Source organism: Synchiropus splendidus, chromosome 6 (assembly GCF_027744825.2).
Source record: "Synchiropus splendidus isolate RoL2022-P1 chromosome 6, RoL_Sspl_1.0, whole genome shotgun sequence".
Classification (NCBI taxonomy): Eukaryota; Metazoa; Chordata; class Actinopteri; order Syngnathiformes; family Callionymidae; genus Synchiropus; species Synchiropus splendidus.
The window spans coordinates 2160228-2177607 of NC_071339.1; the positions used below are offsets into that span (position 1 = coordinate 2160228).

The following is a 17380-nucleotide window of genomic DNA, read 5'->3' on the forward strand; positions in this document are numbered from 1 at the left end:
GGTAGAAGTATCCGATGTAGTGTACGTGCTGTAGTGTGTCGTGGGTGTTGCTTGTTTGACACGTTTCAACAAGACGACTTCTGGCGGTCAACATCCATCCACGGCCTTCGATGTCACCTGACCCACTGAGCACCTGGGGGATCACCTCGGCCAACCCCAACCAGAAACCTGTCTTGCTGCAAGAGGGGGCTGCAGTGACTCAAGACATTATTCAGAGACAAATCTGCTCAGTTGGACTGCAAAACCAATCTTTTCATGCATTGGCAGAGATGACTCCAGGTCTTGGTTCGCTCTCTCCGTTTGTCTGTTCAGTTGTGGATGATAACCTGACGTTGGACTAGACGAAGCCCCCTGAGTCTTTAGGAAGGCCTGCCAAACCTTGCGGTCCTCGATGATCAGAGACCACGGTAACAGAATGCTGTGGAGCCGGAACACGTGGACGACCATGAGGTTGGCATTCTGGAGGGCAGACGGAAGTTTATCCATGGGGGCGAAGTGAGCCATCTTAGAAAATCTGTCGACGATAGTCGTACTTGCGGATGGAGGTAAGTCGGTGACGAAGTCAACAGCATTGTGGGACCATGGGAAGAAGCAGCAGTTCAGGACCAGCGGGAGGACGGTGGGAGGACTTGGATCTCCAACACGGCCCTCTCCACGTCCCAACAGGCCGCTCTGATGGTGCAGGAGCTGGGGAGGATAGTGTCAGGCGTCTCTCCTGTAGAGGGGTGCTCATGAAGCCGTGAGAGAGCATCAGGTTTCATGCTGCGACTCCCTCTTCTGTAAGTTACCGCAAATCAGAATCTTCCAAGGAACAGGGCCCACTGGCCCTCTGGAGGTAAGTGAGGTTTTTATGTGGGGGAGCACCATGAAAGGACCCTCTGCCCCTGCCACTGCCCCTGCTCATCTGTCCGGTTCGTCGTCAATCCTTCTGGTCATTTCTCAGCCAATTGTGAAGGTAAGCTGTCATGTGGGGAAATGTTTTGGTTGAAACCAGCAAAGGTGGGGACTACTTTCATTCAGATTAACGCTTAAGCTATTGTGCTAAAAATGTGTTAAAGGGTCCCGGTTGTGTTTTTTTGTATTCAAATCTCACATACAGTAATCATATGTAAAATTTCGAAAGTGGCAGCGATCCTCAAAAGTGGTCTGAGAATTACGTCTCACTCTGGGGGTCGTGTTGGTCGTGGGATCTACTTTGCATCTGAATTCACATCATTGGCAGCTTATGGGGCGTCAGCAGGTGAATATCACTAGTTTTTCTACCTCAAGTTTTGGCTATTTGGGGTTGTTTTAATCCTTCCTATTGTTTCTGCCTCCTCTTTTAGGCCACTCTCCAAATAATACCTGCATGATGTTTCTGTGTGGGGTCGCCCTAGGTAGAGAATACACCATCACCGAACCTGACTTTACCTTCAATCAGGCGCCTCCCCATTACGACAGCGTGGTGGCACGAGGACGACAGGAGCCAGGTGCTATGAACTTCTTTACTATTTCTTTTGGTTAGTGTGCTTGATTTGTCCTGGGCCTCCGTATCAGCTGGAGCGGTAATATGCACTTTCCGGTGACAACTCTTGATGTCTGACACGTTTACCATTTTCATTTACAAAAAGACGTGTATTGAACACACAGATAATAAAGTATATGATATTAAAGCAAGTACATTAGCTACCTCCTTAGCCACAGCGTGTGTTTTGAAAGCTTTTGATGAACATAAACATAAATCATGTGCTCGCCTGCAGTTTAAAGTGAAAATGCTTTGCTGTTTGTGCATTCAATGTAAAACTTGCTGTTAATAGTTTTGCAAAATGACATCTGAAAAGTGACATCACTGGGATGCAGCAAACAGTGAACAAACTTCTGAATGTTTCATTTGCGTTGTTGTGTATGTATTAGTATTAAACATAACAGATGAAAGAAAATTGCAGCTTAAGCTTAGGCTCAGCCATTTGTTTTGGATGGTTAGGTTTAGGAGGTCACCGCAAAGATAGCGAAACAAACGCGCGTGTGAGACATCACAGCCAACAGTGATGACCGATAAGCAAATACAGTTTACCGGTAGTTCAGGTCATAACATCATGAATCATAATTCATGATCATGGATCTAATGATGATCGAAGTCATGACTGAAAACTGAGTCAAATACATTCATACGTCTTAGTTTCTCTGTTACTACTACTATTGAGAAATTCATGCAATAAAAATATGTTCACAATCACGATCATGATCTGCCTTTCACACAGCGCCCTCTGTCTCGAGACAAAGAGCGTTTGGCTCCGTGAACACAAGCCAGTCGGGTTTTGGCCACGGACATGATCCCGGCTGCAGAGCTGCACCTTGTCTCGGGAAACGCTCCACGGGGGATGAGCTTCTGGCCTCAGGCGACTTGGTGCGAGACACCAGAAACTCAACACAAACATGATAGATTTAAAGGGTATGATCGCGGTCTGGGCAGACAACATTGTTCAAAAACAACTTTGCAAACTCCCTGAACACTGAGATGTGCAGCCCGGAGCTGCAGGAGAGAGGCCTCGCGATATGTGCGGGTGTTTTTACCTTTATTAGACTGATAAACACCTGATTGTATTGACAGAGAGATTTGCTTAGATGAATCATGCTGCGCTCTACAGTAACTGTTTTCACTGCTGTGGTCTCACAACTGTCTGCATGAGGACAGTGAAGAGGAAAGACGCTGGTTTTCCCCAAGTTACTGAAGATCACCAGACTATTCATTGATCAGTTCTGACGTTGGACTTCACTCACCAAAATCTTCTCGATCATCAGTATTCTCTCTCACTGTGTTAACCCGTGGTTCCCATAACAGAAAAGGTTCCTATGTACAAAAGCAGCTATTGTAGAAGTAAGCTTTCATAAAGCTGCTTACACAAGCCACTGGAGACTAGTGAATTGGATGGAATTGGGTCAGTCAGACTGAGTTTGCAAAGGCCACGTTTTAAATGTAGCGTCATGGAAATGTCACTTCAGATCCGGCTCAGGACGTCTCCATCACGCTGGACAATAAGGATGTCGTGGTTATTTGTTAACCTTCTCTAACCAAAAATCAAAGACCTGCATTTAGTCTCCGACACCTCCTCCACTCCAACACCATGGTTGACTGTTCATCTATTAAATGAGAAACAAGAACAACAGCATGCCTTTGCAAATATCTCATCACCTTGACATATTCCTCTTTGAAAGTTTTGGCTAGATTTGTGTGGTTGCAATACACGTGTCAGGGTCCTGGCTCAGAGCAGCGCTGCAGACGTGTTGTCATCTGGTCGCGTAAAGCATCCAGTGAAAATCTTAGCTGGCTTTGCCTCACAATCTTCTCAACCTTGTCAAATATATAAGCCCATACAGTGTAGTACAGTGATGGACATGCCGTCCTGCACGGCAGCAACAGGTGGTCACTAGGACCCAGGAGGGACGGAGCTCTGGATGAGACAGTGTCCGTCTGTTTTGAAGAAGACAATCAGAGGCAACACAATGTGTGACAGTCACGGACGCACACGGCACGAGACACAGATGACAGTGTTGGCAGAGGAGCGCGGCGAGGAAGGACGCGGCTTCTGCACTCAGTGAGAAACACCAGTTTTTTAAAAAAAGACAGCCTCGGCTGGAGAAAGGCATCAGGAGTTCCTCATGGATCTGGACTTGAGTCACTGATTTTTTTTTCACTTCTGTTTTCTAAATATGACGGACTCTACTGGAAACTGTCTCAAAACTTCACAAGCTGATGAAAACTGTTGGATATGAAGTTGGCCACAAGTGAGGATCCTTGGTATGAAATCTTTAAAATCAATATTCAAAAATAAACATTTTTCATATATGCTCCTTATGTCACTGCTTCAGTCCAACTGAGACGATGGCCTTTCTTTTATTATTATTGATTTTAGAAATCATGTATAGAGAGAACTCATTCATTTCTTTTTGATGGATTCTTTGAATGCTAGTTTGAACAGTAGTTAAAATGTCCTACATATCATACTGCTTTCCCCATAGTTTCCATGACATTCACCACTTGAAAAAAATCTTCAAATATGAATGATTTATACTGACAATCTTTGAACAAAACATTAGAGTTCTACAATATTTCCCTCTGTAATGACTTCTACGTTATTTGTTATCAAATATATTTTTTAATCTTTGGTTCCATCCATTTTAGTTGAGTTAAAACGACCTTTCATTTAGTCCACATGTGAGGTGGCACATACAAACACTGCACAGTGGTATCAGGAAAAAAAAGTCTACTATTATCTACTATTGTCGATTTGATATGAACTGAATGCCTCCTTTGACTTGGGATGGTTGGTCTCATAACCTTCGCCACAGTGACTGTCACTGTCACATCCATGTGATCTGCTTCCTCCACACAGGCTGCCCAGAAATGACGGCTTCTGACAATGGCTGAGGAGTTTGGCCCCATGATTTCACCGGTGCCAAATCTCACCTCCGTCCCGCCGACTGTCCCTGCGGACGTGGGTGTGGTCACCAGCTCCCAGTCCCAACTCAAAGATCTCGTGGGGTTGTTCTGCATGGTGACCCTGAACCTCATCGCGTTGTTGGCCAACGCGGGCGTGATGGTGGCCATCGCTCGCGCACCTCACATGAAGAGGTTTGCCTTTGTCTGCCACCTCTGCGCCGTGGACCTGCTGTGCGCCATCCTCCTCATGCCGCTGGGGATCATCTCCAGCTCTCCGTTCTTCGGGACCGTGGCGTTTACGGTTCTGGAGTGCCAGGTTTACATTTTCGTGAATGTTTTCCTCATCTGCCTGTCCATCCTGACCATCACAGCCATCAGCGTGGAGCGATACTTTTACATCGTGCATCCCATGAGGTATGAAGTCCGGATGACCATCAACCTGGCCATCGGGGCGATGGTCCTGATTTGGTTGAAGTCGCTCCTCTTGGCTCTGGTCACGCTGTTTGGCTGGCCGGCGTATGGTCCTCAGAGCTCCATCGCTGCGAGTCACTGCTCCCTCCACGCCAGTCACAGCCGCCTCAGGAGAGAGTTTGCCGTGCTCTTCAGCGTGGTGTGTTTCCTGGTTCCTGCAGGGGTCATATTTGCCGTCTACTGTGCCGTGTACAGGGTGGCTCGCTCCGCAGCCCTGCAGCAGGTCCCTGCTGTGCAGGCCTCAGCTAAGGACCGCAGTGACTCTGTGCAAAGCAACACTAGCCAAACAGTTCCACAAAGACTGTCCCCTGAAAGGACCTTTGGCGGGGGCAAGGCAGCGCTCACCCTGGTCTTCATCGTCGGCCAGTTCATGGTGTGTTGGTTGCCCTACTTCGTCTTCCATCTGCAAATGTCTCTGACTGGCTCCATGCAGAGCCCCGGGGATTTGGAGGAGGCAGTGAACTGGTTGGCCTTTTCCTCTTTCGCAGTCAACCCCTTCTTCTACGGCCTGCTGAACCGACAGATTCGAGATGAGCTCGTGAAGTTCCGCCGCTGCTGCGTGACTCAGCCGCTGGAGATTGGGGCGTCCAGCCATGAGGGTTCCCTGCAGGAGAACTTCCTACAGTTCATCCAGAGAACCACCGGCTCCAGCCCCAGGAACACTCTGGACCACCGAGCTAAGATCCCGGGCCAAATATCCGAGGAACACGAGTAACTACTTTGTCTGGTTTCTGTTTTGCACCAATGAAATGCTTTCAAGAGGAACATATTCATAATGGTGCGGTCTGTTGCAGCCTGAGGTGTAGCTGAGACCTCCTCACCCAAGATCGAGTCAAGACTAGGGACCAGGATCAGATCATTTCAAGATCGGGAGTTTGAGGACTGGAGGCTGAGTCAAGGCCCAACAGGGACGAAACCAAACCTATTTGTCAGACAGAACACCACTGAAATAAGTCAACTCAGTGCCGACCCACATTATTAATACTTTCCATTTTCATTTAGTGTAGAATGTTTGTCTTTTTCAACTTCAGTTTTAAAGTGGATTGGCTTGTTTTAATATGTTTCAGTTTTGTTTTTGTCATTTTTTCCTTCCATATGGGTTGTTGGAACCAGATTGAAATAGGTCACAAAAATAGTGCTAAAGAAATAAGAACTCAACAAACTTGCCCACCGTCGCGTTAGGCAGCGTTGTAAGGTCAGTTTGTCAACTCAGCCACGCCAAAATCAATAGATTCTAAATCATCTCAAAATGCTTCTCTGTGAAGAAAATAAAGACGAAAACTTGGTTTTTACCTTGTTTTGATTAGTTTTGTAAACAGACAATGCAGTTCCAGTTAGTTATCGTTGAAAAGAATAACCTTGGTTCCAACCCCCAACAGTGTGAAATACAGATATCTGTTTGAGATTTACTCTTGGAATTAAACAAGGTTCAGTACATGGGGTACGAAGGTAAGCATTCAGCTGATGGGTTTTCAGAAACACAATACGCACTACTTAGATGGCTCTCACGCACTGCAGCATCAGTCTGTGGTAACAAGTGTTGAATTCATTCTCGTATTTTGGATCACAAGGTCACAAAGGTGCAATACCCCAGAAAACCTTTGTGATATTTCACTTGTCTCTGTGGAATATCATTTTTATTGCATTCAAAATTCAGTCACGTGATCTAGAATACAGCGCAGTCACTTATATTTATGTTTAAAAGTGCAGTTGTCATCAATAAATTGTAACAATGTATCAGAACGTTTTGGGTTTTTTTTACATAAAAAAAAACGTGACCTACATTTATTAAAATTCCTGACCATATTTACTCAGAGGTATAAACCTTTGGCTGCGACCATTGTGGGACTTGCTGTATGAGAGGTGGGAGGGACGTTTCATCTGTCATCATGCGTTTATCTGGTCTGCGGCAGGTTAGACAGAGTCGCTGGTGACATGTCAGTGAGTGATCCCGCCTGCGTCTCATGTGCAGCTCACAGGCTGAATGCCCTGCTCGTCGGTCACCTTGGATATTGATTGAGCCTGTGAGTCACATAGCAACAAGGGCTACTTAACTGGCCTTGACTCAGACAGCCTGGTCCGATAATGTGTGAGATGAATACACAGCAAGAGTGTTTGTAACACGATGCCTTGTTGTTATGGCCTGCTCTCTCACTGGGTTGTGGTGGGAATCAGGAAAACAAAGTGCTATTTTATGGCCTCAGTTGTTTGTATGAGTCTTTTACAAACACAGCATAGCGCTGTCACACAAAACACCCCTTTTTGCTTTATGCCTGACCGGCGTTTACGACAGAGTTACGCAACACTGTCACCTTTGACCTCAAGTCTTTATCAGCTGTCTGTGCAAAGATACAAGACGATCGATAGACACACAGTCAGTGTAGTTGCAGAATCAAACCCAAAGACAATAATGTCACATCACAGCCTTGTAATCCCCTGAAGAGGATCGCACTGCTGGTTATATCGGCATTTCCAGCACATATGATCATTAGATAAAACTAACCAAATCATTTTGCATTTTGCAATTCGCTCTGCCTGTCAAAAAAATCTGACTTTATAGGGATATAAGCAATGCAATGCACTTTGCAATACACAGCAGAATATTTAATAGCTCCTTAAATATCTTTATTTTTCGTATATGTTTGTGAAATCGTGTATTGAAAAGGACGCTCTTCTTCACATCACTGTTGAGCGCAGTGTCCAGCAGGCACCGCTGTTCACCATCCTATTCACAGAGAAGCCACAGTTAGGTGGGACGCGGATTCATAACCTGACGACTCTTCGCTTCCAAACCGACGGATAAAGTCCAGCGCTACCAGTGTCTGCGGCAACATGAGCGCGCCGCCAGCCCGGCACGCGCTCTCTGTTCAGCCGTTGCTGCCAAGATGTCGCTGAATACATGTTTATAGTTCAGCAACATTTCCCTATTTATTTGGAGTCGGTGTCATGAGTCATGCGTTCTGATCGTGCTTTTATAGCCATGTTTATACGATCCAACGATGGCAGCATTTTAATAAGCTTCACTGAAAGCTGTTAAACTGGTCTGTACTTTCATGCGATATTGCCACCGTCCACGCAAAGGAACCGCAATCCTCAAGCAAATAAGTTCACTTTCTGCGGCTGACAACAAGTGACGTCAAACAGCGCCACCCGCCGACGAAAAGTCGTAACCGTAAGGAGAATTGGATGTGGTTTGAATGTGGTTGAAGACAGCTAAAATATCCCAAAAGAAAAAAGAAACTCAAACTTCTATTCAGATTTGTGTGAACAACACGCTTGATTTGAACGTTCTATAGAGGGATGTGTTCATTCTGACGGAAGCAACTTGACTGAACTTTTGTTTTAAAAGAGTGAGCCACCTAATATTTGTGGTCAGTGTCAGTGTTGGGAGCACGCTTGACTAGAATAAAAGGCGTGATGATCAGACGTTGTGTCCCGGCGGCTCTCTGCCTGGCGTCATATAGAGGCTTTTCACAGCGTGTCACCACCATGCCTCATCCAACCCTGAAGCCGCCATGCTGGACATACTCTTTGTAAACATCCCCATAGACTGTGACTGGAGTGCGATGGAAAAACGTGAAAAACAGATTTCAAAAACAGAAATTCTCGTCGAAACGAGTTGGGAGTGATAGGACATCCAGAGATGATTTATTAATGAACGATTAATGAACAGGAAAATGCACGACACGTGGAGAAGCTGAGCTTTATTGGTGGTGCAGACCCATGTGAGTTGGCTCCGTCGTCGTGGGTGAACGACGATCCAGACACTCTGCCGTCGGTGACCTATCCTGATATCGTCAACGACCTGTTTTTTCGCCTATTCCATCCACCGCCGAGGACCTGAACTGTCACCGGAGTTCAGAGGCGTATAGAGGGTTTTCACAGCGCGTCATCAAAACCAGGAGCCGCCATGTTGGGGATACTCACTGCTCAGCGCAGAGCGGTACTGAAGGCGATTTTGCAGCGTGTCCTTGAAAAATGGTGAATTACGGTTGTATTTTGGGTCGTACGAATTGTTCAGATCGTGAAAAACATCCAAAAGTGATGACAGGTGTCGGAAGAAAGGAGGCGCTTGTGGTTAGTGAAGCTGAACCAGGACCTCTGTGGCAAAACTGTGGATAACATCCGAATATTGTGCTCATTAAAAACAGAAAACGTATAGCCTGAATGACTGTACATTGCAATACAATGGTAATTTGCACCTTATTGCCGTGGAAGCGAATACACAGAAGTTATATCAGAACATGTTTATTGATGCCAACCCACAGTTTTCAGAACGTTCCCTTAAAAAGATATATCTCTTTATCTCTCTCACACACACACACATGCACACTCATCAAAATATTTAAATACGTCACATTCTCATATAAGTTGCAAATGTCGATTACTCAGCATAACAGTTCAGAACTAAGGGTTTCATCCGAGGTGATGCCTTTTAACTCAACAAACATCGGGGCCAGATCGCAGCCATGTTCCTGGACAAGGTGACATTTGTCAGGGAGCGAGTCATTAGTGGCCTGTGGAGGGGCCGAAGACATTCCACGAGCGGCAACAAGGTGGTCATCTGTGGGCTATGTTTCACCTGAGTGACGATGACCATCCCACTGAGGTCACAGAAGTTGAGGCTGATATGTTTTGGCTGCTGCAAATTCATGTGCCAGTAGACACTTGTAAGCTCATAAATGTCATGCTGCTTTCCTACTCCATTTTGTTTCAATTCATCCCAAAGCACAGCGATTCACTTCATGATAATTCAATAACCAGTAACATCGAAGTCTTTGAAAAGATGTCGGATGTTGTTGTTTGTGTTGACAGGGTTTTGGGAGAGTCAAGTGGCAGAGGGAGGCGGGAGTTCCATTTCCAGGTGAAAGGTCGGTGGGCTCCGACTGTCACTGCCTGATGTGGTCCGCTGGAACTTCCGGGACTGACACCGCAAATTGCGCATGTTTTCCCAACTGACGTTTACTGGTAAGCGCATGCGTCCATGGTTATATCGTGCACACGTTTTTTTTTACTTTTAAAATTTTGTACTTCTACAGTCTAGATTAAGGTTTAGGGTCCGGTCTGTGCAGTTTGGCTCCGACAAAGAAATAAACCAAAGTAACGCTTGTTTACCGTAAACCGCTTCGTCTGTAACTTCCTGCTCCAGAAACGTGAAAGGGCAAAAACGAGTTTACTACTTCACCTCACCTGTGACAAGAACAACAAAATCACTAGCACTGACCTCCAGTGGTCATGTTTATAAATACAGTTTGCGCCTCACTGTTCACAACACAGACGTGTCTTTTGACACGATCTGAATTTGGAGAGGCTCAAACTCAGCTGTGTCCTCAGCTCACATTTGAAGATGAGTTGGCAGAAACCCTGTCATCAGTGAGGGTTTCGCTGGGCCTCTCAGCAGCAGGTCGCTCGGGCAAATATGCTCGAGATCAAGGCTGCGTCGCATGACACTCGGGAGCGTGTTGGAGAAACTTGCCTGGGTGTGTGGCGCTTCTCCCCGCGACACCTTCTCATCAACATGCACCAGCCTCGTAGATCATGTAGCGCAGCACGCTGGTTACTGTAAACAGCACCTTCTTCAGCTGTGATGGACTTTTGCCTCGTCTCCATCCAGGAGGCCAAAAGCAAATTGGAGCCAAACCGGATCTGGCAGCAGTTTTCAGTATGTAAATTCCATACATGCAGGGCGGTTCATTTCTATTCCGCTTGACGGTTTATGAAAGCTGACACGCACGTCAGGCTGCTTCCTCTGCAGTGATGATGCTTCCATTTCTTCTGCTGCTCATTAACATCAACGCACAACAATGGCCGTAGCAACGGTGATGTTGTCCTCGACAACGTCAGCCTGCAGTCTGTGTGCCGCTGTGACAGACCGTTATTCGTGGCATTGAAGATGAAAGGAGTGAACTTTACAAGATAATGTCAGCTGGTCGGCGAAGGGACTCGGCCGCCAGCCTCGACAGGGAGGGCTGTTCACTCTTGGTCCAGCGAGGGCGCTCCTGAGGGGGCTCCTGAGGGATGACGCATTCGCACAGACATTTCAGCAGGTCCAAGTCCAGTGCATCAAAGTGAAGTCGACGAATACTCCAGGCCTTTTGTCCTGGTCTGTTAACTAGAGACATCAGCACCGCCGGATCACTGAGATCGAACCCATAGATGTTTGTTTAAAAAGTGTCTGAAGACAGTTTTCAGCAACACCAAGGGAGTCGACGTAGACGCCCTCTGCATGAGCCTAAATTTAGGTCTGCGCACCCACTTGGACGCCATGTTCCTACATTAAATGGAGAGCAGGAGGCGGCTCGGATGATTGCAGTGACACCCGTCGACACAGATATGCTCGCTGTGACTCGCTGCCGAGCTATTCCTGTCTGCCTGCACAAATGACTGGCCTGCACTCTTCCCACTGCCACTCCTGAGATACTCCTCTGATAGGGCTGGCTCCCCATCACATGCCCTCTGAGCCCATTCCACCCCACCGCGAAACCCACTTCACCACGCCCTGCCACACCGTCACCCAGCAGGGAATCAGGGAAATCCGTCCCGTCCCGTTCCTCTGCTCTTGCTCCTCTCCTTGCTGTCTGCAGCCAGTGAAACTGGAGGGAATTGTGGGATTATGTTCGACAAATAACAAACTTTAAATGTTTAAATGTTAAATGTAACTTTAAATGGGCTCCCCGCGTGACTGAGGAACTTCCTTGTTATGACTGTAGTTATGAAAACATGAAGTCAAGAATAGAATTACACATCGTGTTTCCATTCCAGTCTCACAGGGAAAGCGCTGCTATCGCTTCACAGCTGCATGATGCACCAGCAGCAAATGCATCTGCGAATAAACACCACCGGCATGTTTGCCAGACATTCAATATACAAGGAAAACATCATGGACATTTGGGTGGTTTTCATAAACCATTCAGCGCTCCATATTTTCACCAGTTAATGTGGGTGCCAGTAACATCTTTCACCAGGTTCTAATCTCAATCTTTACTTCTGGAGCGTTTTGAGCAAACACAAGTTGCCCTGGGTGCAAGGGGCGGAGTCACAAATCTCTCTGTGGAGAAAAAAAAAGAGTAGCAGAGTAGCAGCGTAGCAACCACCAACCAGAAATATAGCAGAGTCATTGGAGAAAGCTGGACACTTTCTTCCCTCACACTTCTTCATTGGCCCTGCAGTTCCGTCATCACTTGGTGGTGAAGCTGATGTGCACTGCTCTCTGAGGACAGGTTTGGACAACCCCAATTTTTCTCCTCCACAGTGGACACTGATATTTTCCTCAAAAGTGAATGAAGAGTCGTCAAGAATTGGTCACAAACCAATGAGGGAACAGCCTCGGGTCACTATATATATATATATATATATATATATATATATATATATATGGTGTGTGTGTGTGTGTGGCTGTTGGATTCCAAAGAGCAATTTTTAATGTTCTGATTTACAGCGCTGACATCCGGATCTCTGGTTCCAACACTGTGACTGTATGTCAGTGAGGTCACCTAAGTTCCTGAGCCTTGCTGAAGCCGTCTGGAGAAGAACAGGTGCACTCATAAGTGTCTCTGATTCCTTCTTTATTAACATCTTCCATATGAAGACGCAATGTTTTGAAGTATATTTGGACCAGCAGGGTGTGTTTGCCTGCTCGTGAGCTTCAGCAGTTGGAAGTTTGTGCCAGAGTGCAAACTCTGCCCAGTTCACCCACAACTCTGTGTGAAATGTGACACAACCCCGGCTCTCCTTTACGGCAGGCTTTTTCTGTCCGTGTGCACGGCAGCGCGTGTGTGTGTGTGTGAGCATGTGCGTGAGCTCGGGGCGGGTGTGGGTGTTGGACCAGGCCTTCACTTTTACCAGGGCACTGGCAGCTGCCGTCCACTGGCACGTCAGCAGGACGTAGAGCGCAGCAGCGGAGCGTGGTGTCTATCCTCCCGTCCAGGACTTGTTGCCCCACCATGGCAGACCAGTACGAGTACAACACCAACGAGGAGAAGATTGTGAAGGACAGCCACACCAAGGAGATCGATCTCATTAACCGGGACCCCAAGCAGATCAATGAGGACGTGGTGAAGGTTTGTGCAGGCCGAAGCGTGTGGCCCCTTTTTTCAATGGGAAACAGTAATGTGAAAGGAAAGACGGCCCATCTCAGAATAGATTGCTATTCTCGTGCACGGCATAATATTTATTCTGGGAATGGCGTGGAAGAATGTGAATTTGATACAGTCGTGTTTTATTTAAGTGTTTATCTTCTGATAGTTACTGTGCATCACCGGCAAACTTTCACTTTCTTAAGCAACCGACTGAATGTTGACAGCCCTGTGAGTCCAGTGGGCTGCCAGCAGGAATAATTCATCAGCCATGAGGAGGCCCGCTGTCTGGATGGATCCGCTCGGAATGACGTACACGCCCTGGTTATTTTTAAATCAGGAGATGAATCTATAGCAGCAGGGATTTGTCTGCGCTTCTATATCCTTCTGTTTCTTCCAAAGTGGCACCTGTTTTTATTTGTCTGAAATCCCTGATAGAGAATCTCATGTATTACCTGACAGTTCCCACCGCCGGAGATAAAAAGCAGCTCTCATCCGGCTATACGTTCAGGCAGGAAATGGACATGGAGAGTCATTACACTGCGCTTTGATCCTATCCAGTGATCCAGACGGAAAACAGTTGTCAGACGGGCAGGGTGTCAGCCGCCCTGGATAACTGCAGAAGGATGAGAATGACAAGACAGTCGTGAGGAGTCGGGGGGAGATGGAGGAAGGAATTAGAAAAAGATGGAAAGCCGTGGAGCTGCTTTTGTGTGGCGGTTGTTATCTGTGTTACGGTCAAAACTCCCTGGGTTTCCTGGGAGTAGTGATGAAGCTTCATGAAGCCGTTTACTCGCTGCTGTCGGCTCTAGAATCACTGGATTTTCAATGGAGCCTCACGTCATTTTTAACCCAAGAGCGCCCCCCACTGAGCCATGAAAATGAGGATACTGTTTCATGAAGCCTCATGAACGCATCACTAACTGGGAGCAGAGAAATATCTATTCAGTGACTGTGGATTCCCAACATATGTGAGATGCTACATGCCTCCAGGGGTCCTGTTTCACAGTGCAGCCATGTCTCATTCCAGGTGGAGTTTGAGGACGTCATTGCCGAGCCCGATGGGACACACAGCCTGGACGGTGTCTGGAAACTCAGCTACACCACCTTTACCGTCTCCAAGTACTGGTGCTACCGCATCCTGTCGGCCATCTTCGGCATCCCTGTGGCCCTGCTGTGGGGCTTCCTGTTCGCCTGCATCTCCTTCTGCCACATCTGGGCCGTGGTTCCCTGCATCAAGAGCTGCCTCATCGAGTCCCAGTGCATCAGCCGCATCTACTCCCTCATCATCCAGACCTTCTGCGACCCCTTCTTCGAAGCCCTGGGCAAGATCTTCAGCAGTGTGCGGGTGGCGCTTCGGAAAGAGGTCTAAGAGCCGGCGCTGTGGTGGATCATGGAAAGACCAGTGGCATCTTTGCAGTCACCTGAAGTCGATCCTGGCATCTCACTTACTCCTCCCGACACTTCAACTTACAGCCCGCTACTCCCCACCCGCCTTCTTTGGAGCCCTGACGTGGCCTGAGTGCCTTTCTCCAGCAGAAGCCCTGCGACAGCTGCACTATAGGCAGCTCAGCCACTCCCTCGGCTCCTCTGCCAGAGCGAAGGGGCCACACCGCGAAGAGGAACTGTCTTTCCCACCACAGCTGCCGTGTGGACAATGATGCCTGGTGATTCTCACACATTCAACACTGCTGTCTACGTCACAAACGATCTGGCACATCTGTCAACTGCAACGTGGAGATTTTTTATGCTTTCAGTCAATAGCACCTTTGTTAGGAATTCGGTAAAATATGAACAATAATATAAACACTGACAAACCTTATATATATATTAAAGATTTGACTGTTCAATGACTTCTCTTTTCTGTTTTTTAATGTTGGGGGTCTTTATGTGACAAAGTCTTGAGGTGTCTGCTGTACCACTGCCACGACTGGGTTTCAAAAAACAAAGACATGAAAAGGAATATGAGGTGAATCCTTCTTATTTTTTTCAACTAAAAGGAAACTTCTGAAAAAAAATCTATTAATAGATTATTGAAAAAAAATACTTACCACCAGCATTCAACATAATTTGCTTGAAACAAGCAGCAGCACTTTCTGTGGAATCCCAGCAGAAGTCAAGGTGGCTTTCCCATGAGCAGATTGTTTTAGTTCTTGCTTTATTGTGCTTCAAATGATATACAAGAGAATCTGTAGTTGGGTGTTTATTGCGAGTTCAGTTGCCTCATTGTTATAAATGTCAAAAGCAAATCGTCCCTAAAACTCACCTCAGAATTTCTCAGTAAATAAAAGACTGTTTCCAGTCTCCCTGCATGCTGAACACTCTGGTTTCCTCCCACAGTCCAGCACAATACAGGGGTGATTGCAGACAGGGAGCTGGTGTGTGTGTGTGGCTGTCTCCATGCCTTTCACCCCAATTAGCATTGATGGACTCCAGCTCCGTCAGAACCAGCAGGAAATGAAATATTCCTGAGAGCAGCTCCCTAATGGACACAAATGACAGCGGTAATTAAATGGCTGGTTAGTATTACAGACCTATCTATCTATCTATCTATCTATCTATCTATCTATCTATCTATCTATCTATCTATCTATCATCTATCTATCTATCTATCTATCTATCTATCTGTCTGTCTGTCTGTCTGTCTGTCTGTCTGTCTGTCTACTATCTATCCATCCATTCGTCCATCTGTCTATCTAACTATCTATCATCTATCTATCATCTATCTATCTATCTATCTATCTATCTATCTATCTATCTATCTATCTATCATCTATCCATCTATCTATCTATCTATCTATCTATCTATCTATCTATCTATCTATCTATCTATCTATCTATCTATCTATCTGTCTGTCTATCTATCTATCTATCTATCTATCTATCTATCTATCTATCTATCTATCTATCTATCTATCTATCTATCTATCTATCTATCTATCTATCTATCTATCTATCATCTATCTATCTATCCATTTATCTATCTGTTGTGATTCAACTGAAACATAACTTTCTTGTTTGATTATTTTTCTTGGTCATGTAAAATACATCAGAATTGAAAAGGGATTTTGAAATGAATGAGAGACATTGAGGATCTTTAAATGGAATGTGGTTTGAATGAAATAAAACTCAAGATTTCTGCACATTTTTGAAGTGCAATTTCATCATGGCACATGATGTCATCACTTGAGTTTGATTTTCACTTTTCTCTTGCCCTCCTTCTCCTGGGTTCCACAGCTCCTCTCAAAAGGAAATTGAATGGCCCACCTCTGCTCTCTCACTATTTGCTCTTCATATGGCAGATGACGCCTGGACATATAAATGACCATCAAAAACAACCACGCCATTCCTGGAGAACAGCAGTGGCCGCTTTGTTCCGGACAAATATTGATATGAATAATGATCGATCAACAAGCCGCGCAGACACCAGTGTCAACAAGTGCAATGTTGAGCTGATTCAGACCAGCTGCTTTGTTCATTTATAGCCAGTACAGGGGTGAGAAACGCCTGATGTGCTGCCTTTAGTTTATGGTGCCAACAGGAATGTAGGCAAAGATAAGAGCATTAGCTCCTGTCAGGTGTTGAGTTGCATTCATCGTAATAGGGGGAGCTCGGTCTGCAAGCAGGGCTCAGGGGCTGGAGCGGAACAGGACGTTCACAGAGAGAACGTGCTGCCAAACTTTGAAGGAACGCGAGACGGTACATATCACAATATGCAGTTTTGATCTTTATCACATGATGACATGATTTATATACATATATATATATATATATATGTTTTCATGACTGGCTTTTTGTTATACTGACCCCAAACCAGTTTGATGTTCCGGCAGTCTTCCCTTGCGTGCCTTTTTTTTTTTTTTTTTTTATTAAACGTGACAGTAAATAATCACATCAAAACTATTGATAAATAACACAAAGCCTATCCTAACAAGCCAAAGTACAACTGTCCTTTGAAGTCATCATTCTTTCCATGGAAAAACATCTCTGTAGAGACCTATTGAATAGTGTAGGATGTGTTTGTTAAGTTGAAGTTTTGAAACTACTTATAAACAGCACTGTTCTAGACAATCTCCTGTGCCTTTGACACGTAAGCGTCAGAGGTGGGATACAGTCCAACAAGAACCCCTGAGTGAAGTCACAGCGGCGACCCGAACCTTGTTTAATGTGCAGATTATTGGTCCGATTATTCCAGATCTTTTCAGTAACTTGCAAATTGTCCAGTACACAAACGCAACAGTGAACAAACAATAGAGTAAACATTGAAATGAATGGTGCGTTAATAAGTAGCTGAATAAATGTTGCTGTGACCATCACCATAACAATATTATTATTAAACTCCTTGAATTTACATCAGCTGTTTATTTAAAAAACAACAACAACATATCTTTACATAAAGCCATATCTCAGTGAC

The 17380-nt window shown here is 45.8% G+C and overlaps 2 protein-coding genes across 2 annotated transcripts; both read left to right on the plus strand.

The window, feature by feature from the left end:
• Position 1: 1 nt before the first annotated feature.
• On the plus strand, positions 2-7018 carry gpr61l (G protein-coupled receptor 61-like). The gene is made up of 4 exons (XM_053867435.1): positions 2-1240; positions 1326-3778; positions 4374-5602; positions 5686-7018. The coding sequence occupies exons 3-4, from the start codon at positions 4401-4403 to the stop codon at positions 5699-5701; spliced, it is 1218 nt and encodes a 405-aa protein (XP_053723410.1). The 5' UTR covers positions 2-1240; positions 1326-3778; positions 4374-4400; the 3' UTR covers positions 5702-7018.
• Positions 7019-12467: 5449 nt separating this feature from the next.
• Positions 12468-14744, plus strand: cav3 (caveolin 3). Its single transcript, XM_053867436.1, has 2 exons — positions 12468-12951; positions 13997-14744. Exons 1-2 carry the CDS (start codon positions 12835-12837, stop codon positions 14336-14338), a joined length of 459 nt encoding a protein of 152 aa, XP_053723411.1. The 5' UTR covers positions 12468-12834; the 3' UTR covers positions 14339-14744.
• The last annotated feature ends 2636 nt before the right edge of the window (positions 14745-17380 follow it).

What these genes read in the sequence shown, in the direction of transcription:
- cav3 (XM_053867436.1), top strand. Translation starts at nt 12,835, where the DNA reads ATGGCAGACCAGTACGAGTACAACACCAACGAGGAGAAGATTGTGAAG. An exon ending in TCAATGAGGACGTGGTGAAG is followed by an intron (nt 12,952 to 13,996) that starts GTTTGTGCAGGC and finishes GTCTCATTCCAG; the next exon opens with GTGGAGTTTGAGGACGTCAT.
- gpr61l (XM_053867435.1), top strand. Translation starts at nt 4,401, where the DNA reads ATGGCTGAGGAGTTTGGCCCCATGATTTCACCGGTGCCAAATCTCACC.